The sequence below is a fragment of the Heloderma suspectum genome, chromosome 2 (genome assembly GCF_057233095.1).
Source record: "Heloderma suspectum isolate Gila_16-S chromosome 2, 16-S_ref, whole genome shotgun sequence".
Classification (NCBI taxonomy): Eukaryota; Metazoa; Chordata; class Lepidosauria; order Squamata; family Helodermatidae; genus Heloderma; species Heloderma suspectum.
Window position 1 is genome coordinate 187,880,036 of NC_139459.1, and position 14,661 is coordinate 187,894,696.

The 14,661-nt window shown below is 44.4% G+C and overlaps 1 protein-coding gene across 4 annotated transcripts in view; it reads left to right on the top strand.

Moving 5' to 3' along the window:
• Positions 1-14,424, top strand: part of TSPAN31 (tetraspanin 31) — a 36,437-nt gene extending 22,013 nt beyond the window's left edge. For 2 of the 4 annotated variants that reach the window (XR_014788112.1, XR_014788111.1), the window contains 5 exons: positions 616-696; positions 2,990-3,130; positions 10,545-10,655; positions 11,400-13,606; positions 14,077-14,302. Coding sequence is in view for 2 of the 4 variants with exons in the window: in XM_084836839.1 (XP_084692965.1) it covers positions 616-696; positions 2,990-3,130; positions 10,545-10,655; positions 11,400-11,474 (408 nt within the window). In the remaining 2 variants the exon portion in view is untranslated. Of the gene's footprint in view, positions 1-615; positions 697-2,989; positions 3,131-10,544; positions 10,656-11,399 lie in introns of all 4 variants that reach the window. The other 2 variants (XM_084836839.1, XM_084836837.1) reach the window with 1 other exon arrangement.
• The last annotated feature ends 237 nt before the right edge of the window (positions 14,425-14,661 follow it).

Genomic DNA, 14,661 nt, shown 5'->3' on the forward strand with positions numbered 1-14,661 from the left:
TCTATGAAAGGGCAGATGATGGAAGAAGCTGCTGCTTCCTAATGGGGCTGCATTGGTCAGAGATACTGCACTGGCTTAAAATCTCCCTTTCCTACTAATGTATGTCCTCCTGTGCCTTTAATTTGGCAGTCCTACAACACTGTCGCCATGGCTGGTAAAGTGGGGCTGGGGTGGGACAGCATGAAAGATTTCAAAGATTTAGGTAGTGAAAGTCTTAAAGCAAACTCAGTTGTGAAGTTATTTAAAACCAAGGCTGGCAGATGACCTGTGGAGGAATGCTAAAGGTCCTTCATTACTAAAGGATGTCAGTGTGGGAACCAATACTACATTTTAAAAACTGGAGTTAAACAGGTGACATTATATTGTATTTTTTATTTATTCAAGGCATGTATACCCCCTCTCCGCTTCTGTTAAAATGTCCAAGGTGTATTTTCATGGTATATGAAACAGATTTCTAAGGGAGAGTGGATTTTCTTTTATTTGTCACTTAATACCAGACTACAGTAGAAAAGACAAAGAATTGGAGGAAGTTAAAGGTTTCATCAGCAGCTCAGGTTGTTGGCTCTTCAGTATCTCCATACTTTCCCAAGCATTTCCTTAATTACACCTCTTCAGTATATAGTTATTCTAGGGATAGTCTTTGTTATCCAGTTTGCAGTTTCCTGTTCGTGTCTGGGACTCACGTCAAATAAACAGGTAAGAGCACCTTCCTGCCTGAAGTTGTTCAGCTTTAGAAGGAACTTGTGATGTTTTTCCTGCACCTCAAGCCACAACACGTTCACTTCAAAACAAGGCCCTCAAACTTGCTTACACTTCATTGACTAGGAACAGGGCCGATTGGATCAGGAAGTGGAACAGTTTGCAAGATCCACAAAACAGGGTTTGGGTTGAAATTTGTGCCTCCCATAGCAACTACTTGCATCTCTTAGAGGCTTGTGATACAAAAGGAGTGAAGTGGAAGCTAGGATTGGGTGTATTAATGAGGAAGGAAGCTATTGGAGGTAACTAGCATGCTGGGATCAGCAGGGACAGAAGCAAAGGGCGAATTTCCAGTCTGTTGTCTGAGCCCTGGCAATGAGGAGAGAATTTTGCTGCTCTAAGCAAAATGGCAAATCTTCTATTTGCACATGGTTTCAACTTGTCCTTTAGCTCAGTTACATACCTGCCCCAAGCACATCCCATTGAGCTCTTATACACACCAGTGAATTTCCTGCATTTGTCAGGGATACTGGAGAGAATGGCAGGCTGAACTTGCTCTCTACCTGTTCCAGTTAGAAATGTGAAGGCCTGGAAAAAACCCAGAAAAATTAGGGAAAAAACTTTTTTCCTGGATTTTTTTTTCCTGAGGGAAGTTTTTGTTTTTTCTGAAAAATTGAACAGCTTTGGATTACGAAATATTTTCTTTTAGAATTTAAGACAAAGTGTTTATATATTGCTATCCAGTCTGTACTCCCCCACAAAATGATTTCTAAAAACTATATAATACTTTTATAGAAAGACTAGAGATGTAAAATGTCTGGAAATAATGATGCCATGTGCATTCTTGACAGTAAATGTGCAGTCTTGTCTGTTTGGGTTTTGTTCTATGGAGTCAGGCGTTTCTGGGCTTGTTTTGGTTAGATGCTGTAGCAATCAATCAGTGTAGCTCTAATCTAAAACCCACATGTGAAAAAAAACCACTGTAGGTTATCCAGTTACTGTCACAAGATGTGATGGAAAAGCATGTGGTTTATCCCACCTATGTTTCTTTTTAAAAAACTAACTTTGAGGCTTGGGTCTATAGAACTCACTGTCACATTTTTTTAATAACGTTCTCAATTAGACCTCACCACTAGGGAATGCTACCTCAGCTATAAAACTTTTTAAAACTGTCGACACTAAAATAACTCTATCTAAAAAGAATCTCAGTAGCCTGGTTTCTATGGTATAGGTGTTCCTATGATTGCTTACCATTCCTAAGCTGAGTCTTTCCTGGCTAAATAAAATCTCAGTAACTTTTCCTTCAGATCAGATTTCCCTAAATGCCACCCCACAAACAGGAACAGGTTTAGGAATTTCCCTAAACTTCCTTACAAATAGGAACGGATGCTGTACATCAGTCTTCCTCTGCCTCCAATTCTTCCTGCTTCTAGGATGATTCAGGTATTTCAGGGACTACTTGCTGATGTTCCCTCTGGTCAGACATTAAATAGGAACCTAAAATATGTATAAGTTGGTTTGCTCATAAAATTATGTTTGGTACATTAAAGGTAAAAGTATATTTTATTCAGACAATAATTACAAATTTACCGAGTCTACTTTTGAGTGTTTTAAAATAAACTGATAATTTTATGAGCAAACCAAGTTATACATAAAATAACTTTAGGAACAGAAAGGCTGCTTTATGTTCCTTAAGCAGCCCTCCTCAGCCAGGTGCCCTCCAGATGTTTTGGACTACAGTGCCCAGCATTCTAGCCATTGGCCATGCTGCTTGAGGCTGATGGAGCTGAAGTCCAAAATATCTGGAGGGCACCAGTATGGGGAAGGCTGTCTTGAAGTAACAAAGTTACTTTAGATCTGTAAAGAGTGCTAAAAAAATAAGTATTGCTCGTTTTTCCATTTTTCCCCAAATTGCCATTTTTTTCCAACCCCCTGGAAAAAAATGAGGTTTTTCCCATGGCCTCAAAATTTCCGGGAATTTTACATCTCTAGTCCCGGTAGCACCACTACAGTTCTCATTATACTTTGGTGACTCATCCCTTATCGGGATGCCTTTATTGTATCTTACCACATGCCATTGTTTGGCACAACACCTAGATGCTGCCGCTGCCGCCGCATCGTAAACCTCCCCATCCCCTTACCTGCTTATGGCTGTGAGGTGACTTGCTTAATGGCAGGGAAAAATTCTGCTTCCTTGGCTCTAGGGACCTGATTGAAAGGCTTGGATTTCAAGCCACACAGAATCTCAGCCTCAGTACTTTGGCTTACAAAGCTCCTTCTTTTCTATCAGGCGAGTCTCTTGCGTGGTGCCTGGAAATACTTGAATGGTGACACCAAGAAGTCATTGGAAAATAGCATCAACTGCTGCGGGCTGTTCAACACGACTGATCCTCCTGAACAATTCGAGATGGACTTTGAAGCGTGCCATGCAGTAAGTGTACACAGCACCAGCGCATGTTTTCCCACTGCCTGAGGCAGGAGAGCGCACACACCGCCTGCCATTGTTGCCGCTGTGTCCATCTGCTGCATCTATCTGCCCCCTGCCTCGGTGCACGTCTCCCCTCTCCCCCTTGCCTGCTAGCCACATCTGACTTTCCCCCTCCCCACCTGCATGTTTACTGCATCTGTCTCCCTCCTGCCCTGCCCCAGCCCACCTTTGGTGTAGCATCTCCCACCCTGCCAGAAAAGTAGCCGGTGTGACTCTTTAGAGGCCCAGCCAGGCCCAAATGCCTGCCTTGAAGGGTCCTTGGCATTGTGGGAGGAGATGTACCTCAAGATCGGCCATTGGACAGGAAGGACCCTCGAGCTGGGCATTTGGGCCTGGCTGGGTCTCTGGAGAGCCGTGCTGGCTGTTTTTCCGGCCAATGCAGCTCTTCAGATAGTCAGTCTGCCCACCATTCGCTTTGAGGGGATCTGCAGAGTGGATGGTGCCAGCAGTGGCAGCAGCAGTGATGTTGGGAGGGCAGTTGGAGGTATAGCAGCAATGGAGGGGAGGGCGGGAAGCACAAGGTGGCAGCACTTCCTCCTGGTGGGGGTAGAGAGCGTGCAGTTTGCTGTTCCTCCCGCTCCACTACCTGAAGCAAGCACCACACCTCGTTCATGGGAGGGCCAGCCCTGAACGCTTTGGCCCTTTCAAATTGCAGACAACAGAGCAAAATCTCTGTACAGGTCTGTATGTTCTGCCTCCAGGGTACACTTTTCAGATCATCTGCCTTAGAATTTCAGGACATTTCAGAGGATTTCTTGGGCATGCTTACTTGGTTCACACAGGATGCTGGCCAGACCTGTTCTGTTTCACTGTTGCAGTGAATCTTTTTGGGAACCTGAATCTTTTTGGGAACCATGGGCACATTTGGGCATTTGAGAAACTGTCATGGGCACCACCGCAATATGGTTGCCATGAGGTGTGTGGCTAGTCACAAAATGGCTGCTGTGGGGGGCTGGCTACTCTAATAGAAAAGGCTGTTCTTACCTCTACACCTAATAGAAAAGGCTATTCTTACCTCTACACCTAATAGAAAAGGCTATTCTTACCTCTACACCTAATAGAAAAGGCTATTCTTACCTCTACACCTAGAGGTGTACAAAATTATGTATGATGTGGAGAATGTGGATAGGGAGACATTTTTCTCCCTCTCTCATAATACTAGAACCCGGGGTCAGCCCATGGACCTGATTGGTGAGAGATTCAGGACAGATAAAAGGAAGTACTTCTTCACACAGCACATAGTTAAACTATGGAATTCGCTACCACAGCATGTAGTGATGGCTACCAATTTGGATGGCCTTAAAAGGGGGTTAGATAAATACATGGAGGAGAAGGCTATCAATGGCTACTAGTCCTGATGGCTATGTGCTCCCTCTAGTACCAGAGGCAGTAATCGTATGCACACCAGTTGCTGGGGAACATGGGCAGGATGATGCCCTTGCACTTGTGTCCTGCTTGTGGGTTCCTGTTGACAGCTGGTTGGCCACTCTGTGAGCAGAATGCTGGACTAGATGGACCCTTGGTCTGATCCAGCAGGGCTCTTCTTATGTTCTTAAATTCCCCAACTGCCCCTCAGGTTCAACCAGTCTATTCCTCTTGGTCCCCACCTAGTGATGCTGCCACCACTTCAGTTGCCATAAGAGCCTCTGCCTAGGAAGGGCTGGTGGGGGCAGGGGGCTGGCTGTAGGAACTACGAGGTGAGATAGAGCAAGGCTAGGAGAAGGGGAAAATAGTGAGGTTAAGGGGCATGGGGAGAACAAGCAATGAGGAAAGGGCTGTGTGGGCAGAAGATTGGGTAGGACCAGGAAGTAACTCTTTCCTAGTCTTCTGGCCTGCTGCACAGCTGATCATGGGCAGAAAGGAGAGTCTAGTGCAATTTCGGAAGCTGGAAGGAGAGCTTTGTGGGCAAAACTGAACGATTCCACAGATGCCATGGTGTCCATGAGTAGAGACTCCAGCACTATAGTCTCATGTGAATGTGCCTTAGAACAGGGGTGGGCTGATGGAAGATCTCCAGATGTTTTGGATTTCAACTTGCAGAAACCCATGGCTTAGGGTCAGGAATGCTGGGAGCTGAAGTACAAAATATCTAGAGATCTCCTTTCTGCCCACCCCTGCCCTAGAACACATCTCTGTGGTTGTGCATTTTAGGGAAGTTTGGCTAGTGCTACAATTACTAAGTTTCTGATTAAGCTTCCAAGGAACTTCAGGTTTCCTCAGAACATGGTTTGAAATCCCCTGTGTTAGTACATCGTGCTGCCTTTTTCTTGCTGCAATTTAGTCATCCTTCCCCTTCCCCCAAACCAGATTCCCATCCAATTGCTAATCCTGTGTGATTATCTGTACTATGATTTGTTAACTTCCACAATCTCTCCTTGGTTCTGTAGTCTCTTTTTGGAACACTGTTACACATGTGATCTATTCTGGCTGCTGCTATGACCATTTGTCCTCTGTATACATTTTCTTCACTGCCTTTCTATTTATTACTCTGAATAAAATGCCATGTACACTAATGGCACTATATGAATAAGTATTACTAAGTTCATTTTAAACTCTTTTCTTATATAAGTTTTTATATAATCTTGCTCCTTGCTACCTTTTTTTGGGCCTCCACTCATATTATGGTCCTGCGAGATCTTTTGCTTTGTTCTCTTGCTTGCTAAATCTATCTCTGCAGGTGCCTCTTGTCTTTATTCACCTTCCTTGCTGTCCCTTTTCCATGAAGCACTTTCTTGGCTTTGGCCATCCCCATTTTTCTTCTCTAAGAATGCCTTTGGGTCCACGTGTGTCCCAGAGACGTTCTTGGAAATAAAAATGGTCTTGGAGGTTTTGCTTTGCAGTATGCCAGCCTCCCTTGTAAAAAAAAGAGGAAAAAAGTGTTGTTGTTTTTTAATCTAAAAAATAAATTAAAGATCAGGAGGGGTAGGTGCCCTGGCAGGCACCAAGAGAGATGTCAGTAGGCCCTAGAACATTTGTCTCTCTGGGTACCACATTGACGAACCTAGCTGTAAGGAATAATTTTCAGAACCACTCTGTTATGTGGAGAATGACCACAGAGAGGGGTGGTAGATGCAGAGACTGCAGTTTTAACAATATAAAGATCAGTATGAAGATATCCAAGGTCAGCCTTAAAATTTGGTTTATCTGTAGTTGCATACTTACCTGCATTGCAGGACATTCCGTATCTACCAGCTCTAATGGAGAAAGCAAACTTTCAGACCAGCTCCAGACTTATTCAGAGCAGAATACAAATGATTAACTATATCCAAGCAGGCTGTGTATGCAGCCAGTTTCCCAGATACACCAAGAGATTAGTGACTCTTACAACTCTTCCAAATACAGTTCCTTTGCACCAGGGTTAAAGATAGAAACATCTTTCACAAACAACATAGTAAGCTCCTGCAGGTATTGGCTAAGAACACAGCCCAGGTCAGGTTCCATCAAGCCTTTCCAGTTAGTCAGCTTCTTGAGCATCTGAATAGTGTTTAGACACAGAGCACTGAGTTGGATATAAAGTCAAACAGCTACTTCTTCGTTTACTTCAAGAAAGGTTCAGCTCTCATTCCAGCTTTTAGCAAGAAAACTTTTCTACCAACAGGCTGTTAAAGTCAGATCTGAATCACACCAAGGCAATGACAGCATTTGACAATGAATGATATTTTTCTTCCTTTCTTACTCACACCACACTTATTTTCTGAAGAGCTCACTGCAACTAATGTATAGTTCCTAGGTAGTCTCCCATCCAGGCAGCTTTCACAGGGAAGCCTACTTATCATAAAGAAACAAAACAAAACAAAAGAAGATAGCCATGCCTGGTCCATGAGAAAAAAAACCCAAATCCACAGTTGGGCAATACTTTGATTACAACCAACCAAAATGCCACAGATGTACAAGCTTTTGAGTTCTCCAGAACTCTTCATCAGGCTAGGTGGTACAAAAAGCAGAGGATGGGGGAAGAAACAGAAAAGCAAAAAAAAATATTGGCCAAGGGTTATGGCCATGAGGTCTGCAGTATATAGAGACCCGGTCGCAAAACTGGAGATTGCATGCAGACTGAATAATTCATTCAGTGGTAGGTATTGGGGGGGGGGGGTGAGGGGGAGGCCAGACAGTGCATAGGAAGCATCATAATGGTACTTCCATGATCTTCCCTCCCCCAGGAATGCCCCCTTTTCACGCACTCCGTGCTGCCCTTACGAGCCCAGAGCCAGGAACAACCTGCACTGCCTACGTGGCAGCGGGTGAAGGGACAGGGAGTCAGGTTTCTGGGAACTGAGCTCAAAGTCCTGACTCCTAGCTCAGTTCCCAGAAACTGAAAAATCCTTTGGCTGTCTAGACACTGTCTAGTGGCCATAGGACTGCGCCCTCAGTCTCTTAACCAGTTCCCTCCTATTGAAACCAGTGAGAGGGGATTAATATACATCAGCTCCAGGGCTGACATAGATCATCAGATGGTTTGGGGGCCAGAAGAGCTTTGGACCCACAGCCTCTCCTGGACCTCCCCCTGACATGCCTTCTTTCCTCCCTATCAGATGCTGAAGAGATAAGGGGCATGGATGTTTCTGTGGGGGCTAGGAGGGGGGATCCAAGGTTGGATCTCCTCTAAGGATGCCTTCTCTGTCTCCATCCTGAGAGGGGGAGATCTAATCTATACTTTGGCTCCTGGGACACTGTCCCAGGGACCATAGGATTGCACCATAAATCTCAAATTGGTGGACCACCTTAATAAGTATACAACAAACATCAGATTTATTACATACTAGCCAACCAGGCTTTAGCACACAGCCATGAGAAACAAGCCAAACACATGATAAAACAATGATTAAAATAAAGTGAAATAGATCAATAATATCAACATACAATTGTGCTATAGAACTAATAAGTGTTAATTAAAATAAGGATATATACGAACACCAGACAGATTAAGACAGACGTAAGGATGTATACGAACACCAGACAGACATATCTCTTTGCCAAGGCCACCTTGGCATACTTAGTAGTTCAGTATGATACGTAGTAATCTGTTCCTGCTAATAAAAATATAATTTTCTTTAAAGGAGTATAATCTCTAATTTCATAAGGGGGTCAAGATATTGAGTTCTTAAATCCAAGTACAAGGAGCATTCTAGGAAAAGGGTAAATCTTCTGTCTCCCTCCAGCCATTAGGGCATTCTCTATCTACAGTTGGTAAACTAGCATGGCGCCCTTTAACTTCCATCAGCTGCAAAGTATTCAGTCTGCATTTGGTTAAAAGTCCATTGAGGCCATGCGGACAAGTGGAGGGCAGAAATGGGGGCAGTTTCCCAGGATATACAGTAAAGTCTTTATGCAATAGAGTGGCAGTTAAACACTAATGTGGTAGTATCTTGGAAATCAGCTAAGTGCCTTTCAACTTCCAATCAGGCACCATTATAGCCTTTTGCAGCCAAGTAGTCCACTGAGAATCCCAGTTCAGAGATAAGGTGACAAGTTGGGGTAGCCCATGATTCTGGGCCCATTTCCTCATATGCCATTAAGACAAGAGGAGAGGCCTGTTGGACAATTATCTTGAGCCAATATTGAATGGCTGCTTTCTGGGCCAAAGTTCTCACTGAACAGCAAGCAAACTCCATGTGTACCACCTCTTTAGGACTAGATCTAGGAACCCACTGGGGCTCTTGTTAAAAATTGATGTTCTTCTGAGTCCAGCACTGCAGTGTTTGAGCGAGCCCATGCAGCAGCCCCATACATAGCTTGGGCAATAACTTGGACTTGTAAAGCTCAAGAAGGGGCACCACTAGCCTGCCACCAGGTCCAGCTGCATAGTGAAAACAGCCATTGTGTTGGCTGTTGATACAGCAGCGTTCAGGTGAGTGGTCCAAGATCCAGAATTCTGCAACGTTACAACCAGAGATTTATAGGCGCTAACTAGACATGGTGTGTGTCTAGCTGCCAGCGATATTTCTGCCTTCTTGTTCCAAACACCATTATTTTGGTTTTAGAGTAGTTGACATCTAAAAGTTCTTTCCCACAGTATGCACTTAAGGCTCTTGAACCTATGCAACCCCATCTGTATATATGAGAGAAGAATGGCATCATCAGCATATCGTAAGATGGAAATATCTTTATCTCTCAGGCGACGGGGGAAAGACTCTGGACCTGATAGGGAGGAAACAAGTAACACGAAGAGCTTCCAGGTCAGTGAGGCTGATGTGGAAGCTTCTTCAAATGCATGCAGTTCAAACTTATATTTTCCTCTTCAGGGTCAAGCTTTGGGGGTGTGGGGAAGTTCTCCCAGTTTTTGAAGCTGAAGCTGACTGTGCACAACACTGATTACCCCACACCTGATGATACCCCTGTCTTCCCTGTGCAGCTGAACACTCCTTAAAGAGTTTTCTTTAGAAAGTATAAGGCAATGTGAAGGGATAAAATGTATCTGGTGCATCTTTTAAAAACTAAATACTGGGACAGTCCACATGAAGCATGAGAGGAGGGGTAAAATTGACAGCTGAACCAACGTTCAGCGGTGTAGACACCCTTATGAGAGCTGGGATTGTTTACCTTGGAAAAAAGGAGGGTACGGGGAGACATGGTAGAGGTCTACAAAATTATGCATGGTGTGGAGAATGTGGATAGGGAGACATTTTTCTCCCTCTCTCAAAATACTAGAACCTGGGGTCATCCCATGAAGCTAATCGGTGGTGGGAGATTCAAGACAGATAAAAGGAAGGGGTTCTTCACACAGCACATAGTCGGACTATGGAATTTCCTACCACAGGATGTAGTGATGGCCACCAATTTGGATGGCTTTAAAAATGGGTTAGACAAATTCCTGGAGGAAAAGGCTGTCAATGGCTACTACTCTTGATGGCTATGTGCTACCTCCAGAACCAGAGGTAGTGAGCCTATGTGCACCAGTTGCTGGGGAACATGGGTGGGAGGGTGCCGTTGTGCTCATGTCCTGCTTGTGGGTTCCTGGTCAACAGCTGGTTGGCCACTGTGTGAACAGACTGCTGTACTAGATGGACCCTCTGTCTGATCCAGGAGGGCTCTTATGTCCTTAATGTTTGATTTGCTAGTCTGGCACATCTGACATTTCAGTTGGAGCCAGCTGAAGAATTTGCTCTTGAATTCTTTCTCTTCCATCTCTGTTCACTCTTAAAAAACCCCAAAAGCCAACAAAGCTGTTGTCTGCGGACAAGCAATTGCCAGAGACCTCTCTGGGATGCCTACTTTCAAGGGGCGCTAGTTCACCAGTTACAAGACTGTTGCAATTTCTGATCTACGTCACTGCCACTGGCTGCAAGTGAAAGCTTAAAGTCTGAGATCTTTTCCCTGCAGGCAACAAAGTCACAGTGCATTTTGTCACCCCCTGCAGGCGTGTAAAACAGTTGGTGTATGCCCCACTTGTGGAAAAGTGATGATGGAACATGCAGGCGAGGCCTTGAAAATTCTTGGTGGAGTTGGGCTCTTCTTCAGTTTCACAGAGGTAATTGTGCCCGTCAGGCTGAATAGTGGGAGAGACTGTCTATTTTAGGTAGGGTTGCCACTTCTCATTGAGTCTATTCCTTAACAGCTGTGAGGGAGAATTTCAGCAGGTGCAGACTTCACTGGCTTGTGTAAACTATAACTATCGAACTTCTGCCTGCCACACAGCTATTCAATAAACAAAGAGCAATGCCAGGAAAAATCAACCATAAGCCTAGATCAGGAGTAGGCAGCTTTGGGGGCCTGTTGGCACATTTGGAAATTTGAGAAACTGTCCTGGGCACAATCATAAAATGGCTGCCATGGGGAGGCATGGCTAGTCAAAAAGGGCAAGTAACCTGCCCAGAGGCATTCATGGGAAATTAAGATGGCAGCAGCTAGAGGCTCCAACTTCCCTTTGAGGCAATCCCAGCTGTCAGTAAGAAAATGTTAAAATAATGTTAAAATAAACATTGGGAGGACTAGGGTGTCTCAGTGGGCACCAAGGAAGGTGTCTGGGGGCACCTCCCTAGCCTGGCCTAGATGGATAGTTACTCCAACTTCTTTGGAATTCCTGACAAGGTCATTCTACATCTTCCTTTGGCGCACCTCCTATTTGAAGAACTCAGCTTTGATTATGGTATTGATATGAACCACATTGTCATCAGAGTTAATACTCCATTAATGCAATATATTAAACGTGGTTACCTGGGTATTGCCTTTTGAATGAAGTCCCATAACTGGGTCCATTTTTTCTTTCTTTCAGGTCCTTGGAGTGTGGCTTGCCATGCGTTACAGAAACCAGAAAGACCCCAGAGCCAACCCCAGTGCCTTTTTATAGAACACATTCTGCTTCCCCCTACCATTACACATGCCCTCATTTAGTTCGTGGCTTGTCCCTTATTCAAGATATACCCTTATCACTTGAAAACAAAGCAACCCTCACAGGCCTGGTGAGGGAAGGGGGACTTTGCCATTGTGCCAAACTGCTGATTGGATGAAATAGCAGCACAAAAGCTGCATCCTTGACATGACGCCTTTGGCAGATGACAAAAGACCCAGTGCCGAAAACAAACTGGAGCCATTAGTTGGTACGAAGTAGGGTGTCCTATAGTCTTCTTTGCCGAGTCACTCACATAATTGTTGCTCATAGCTACAATCACTCTGGTGTTTTAAAAACTTGTGTTTTAGGTTGTTGTATGGATGGGGGGGTGCTTTTTTTTTTAAAGGCTTGTTCTAAAGCTGCTCCCCTCTTAAGTACATCTTCATCTGGACAGGGCAAAGTGCTGTGCTGCCGCAGTGCATGAGCAGGGGAGGAGACCATGCTTCTCCCATAACTGCCTTTCAGAGATCTGCCCTTCTCACTTCATGTTTTGCTGTGTTCTCACTTGTGCAGGCACAGCAGACATGAGTGCCACATGAAGCAGCTCTAGAGGAAAGTTAAATTTTAGCCAAACATTCAAGCTAAAAGTACAGGGGTTTTATTTTTGAAGGTTTTATTTTTTTTTTAAATCCCTAAATTGAAATTTTGCCAGATTCCTCATTTACAATCATATGTACAGGCCACCTCTTTCTGAACGGAAAGCAGGGGCCTGTGTAAACCTGTCCAGAAAACTGGATCACTTATAATGTAACTAAGGCCATATGTACCTTTCATATTTTTAAAGCTGGCTTGAAAGAAGTCTCTCTCATGATTTGTTCCAAAGGAACAACAGGGACTATATAGTCTTGTCAGTCTACTACTGAGACTTAAGGTTCCTGGTCCCCTTGAAGTACTGCTATCCCTGTAGTTCCTTGGATGGGGAAATTGGCTTGAAACTGCTTGTATGCTTGCAGCGAAGATATGCCCTGCTCACACCACTAACCCTGTATCTATATGGTATAAGGATATATGGGGAACTTACAGCTAGCTGTGTGTGTGTGTGGGGGGGGGGGTTGCGGGGTTGCTCTTGTTTGTTTGAGCCGTAGCCCCAACTACTTACCTTCCTGCAGATGCTTCTAATCTCAGTCCACTGCCATTTTGAAATGCAAAGTCATTTATTTCTAGAACAATAGGAGGGTCTGCGGAAGCTGTAACCACAATTCTGCTGAGCACAAAAACGCTGCACATTCGCACTGAGCTCCTTCTCATGCTTCAGATTGGCATCCTGGGATAGGACTCTATTGGGCTGTGGTTACTTTCTCCTAACCTGTTTTTCCTTTCAAAGATCCATGTTGGTTGGGTTAGGGAAGTCATGCGGGGGCATTCACATGGGGGTGTTGCCAATTTCTTGCCCAGGAAAGGATTAATTCTTATTAGCTAGTAGAGATCCTCGTATCCTGCAGAAGGCCTCCTTTTGAATCACAGCATTGTCATCCCTGCACTTTGGAAAGCATCCATCTTGAACTTCTTCAGGAGCAGTGACTGGAAGCATTTGTGTAGTTGCCTATTTTAGGAGAGCAAAGGATCTAATGCTGTAACAGTTCATCTTTGGCAAGGGCAGGTTTGACCCAATTCTCCCCCCCCGGAAAGTTTACAGTGGTGGGAAAGGGAAAACTATGTTCAGGAGGCAAGTTTTGCAAAGGACTACCTCTTTGCTTTCATTTTCTGCTTTAGTGCTGCAGCAAGAATGTTCCATTTTTCTATAAGCCAATTCTGTAAGGGCAGCAAGGAGCCTCCCTGGTAAGGGAAGACTCTCCAGTGTGCCTTCAGATGAAAAGCAGAAGTCTGTTCTCTTAGCCATCGACATAGAAAGGGCATGTACCCACTTCCTCTTAATAAATGCTGGCACTTGGCCGAGTGTGGAGATAAGGCCAAGTAAGAAGTGAAGGTGAAAATATTACAGAAAAACCTCGGAAATCTTATACGCTGCTACCTTGTGATCGTTTCAACAACAAGCACCATGTTGTTTATTTGTAGATTGCAGGGAGGTCTCATGGGGGCAGTGGTGCTTTTTGCAAACAAGCACTGAAGTACGGAGCAGGTGGAAGCAGGTGGGCAGCTTTTGCAGACATGGACTACTAGGGGGTGTTCTCTCCTCCTAAAAGAGGAAGATACAGTAGACAGCATGATCTTCTCAAACAACTGGCATCATGGGGGGCATAGTCAGTATTTAGAAGGTACTAATAAGCTATAGTGCAATGTGCTGCTCATAGTGGGCCCTTAACACAAACCTGTTATATTTGCCTCCCTGACTCTCTGAGCTAGGGCTATAGTTTCATTCAAACAGGGGGCGGGGGGAGATTTTGGCACTAAGTATTGGCTGAGCTACATTATGCACAGGGACTGATTGGAGCAAGTTGATGTGCACTTTATATAGGGTTAGCAAGTAAAAATGGACTCATAGCCAAATGGTATCAACAAATGGGCATCTCATCCCCTCTACATGAGAGGAGGCTAGACAGATGCCTACACAGACAGTTAAAATGAGCTTTGCTGGCTACTTCCTTTGGATTTCTTTCAGTGCTGCATATTTGCTAGAGACTATCCTTGCCCTGTGGATGGGGGAAGAGAAGAGTGGAATGGACTTGACATCTGTGAAAAGAGGTTTGAGGCTCAAACATTCAGATCACCAGATGGTTTTGTTGTGAACTACAACCTTCTACCCATCATGTATGCCTTGACTACTCCCATTGTAGATTGGAGTTACTCTGTTACAGGCCATTTGAATAAATACATTTGTCAAACCCAAGTCTCTAATATTCACTAGTTTGTGTGTCTCAGGGAGAAAGGAATTGGGGTAGGCCACACTTGTACTGTAGGGCAGAATCCCAGTCCCATAAAGTTATACGACTAATCTTTCTGATTATGCAGTTCACGTTCTATGGTGTGTTTTGTAAAAGGAAATTTAGATCAAGGAACGCATCCTTAGTTTTTGTATTTCTTGCATATTGTATATGGTGTATATTGTATATCGTTCTTGTATATGGTGGTGTCTTCAGCAGTGTATGTGGCAATGAAGAGATACTCAAGCCAGTACTATTAAACCAGCATGGGAGGCACCTACCCCAAATCTCAGTAGTGGAAACAAGAAATATAGGAAGTGGCT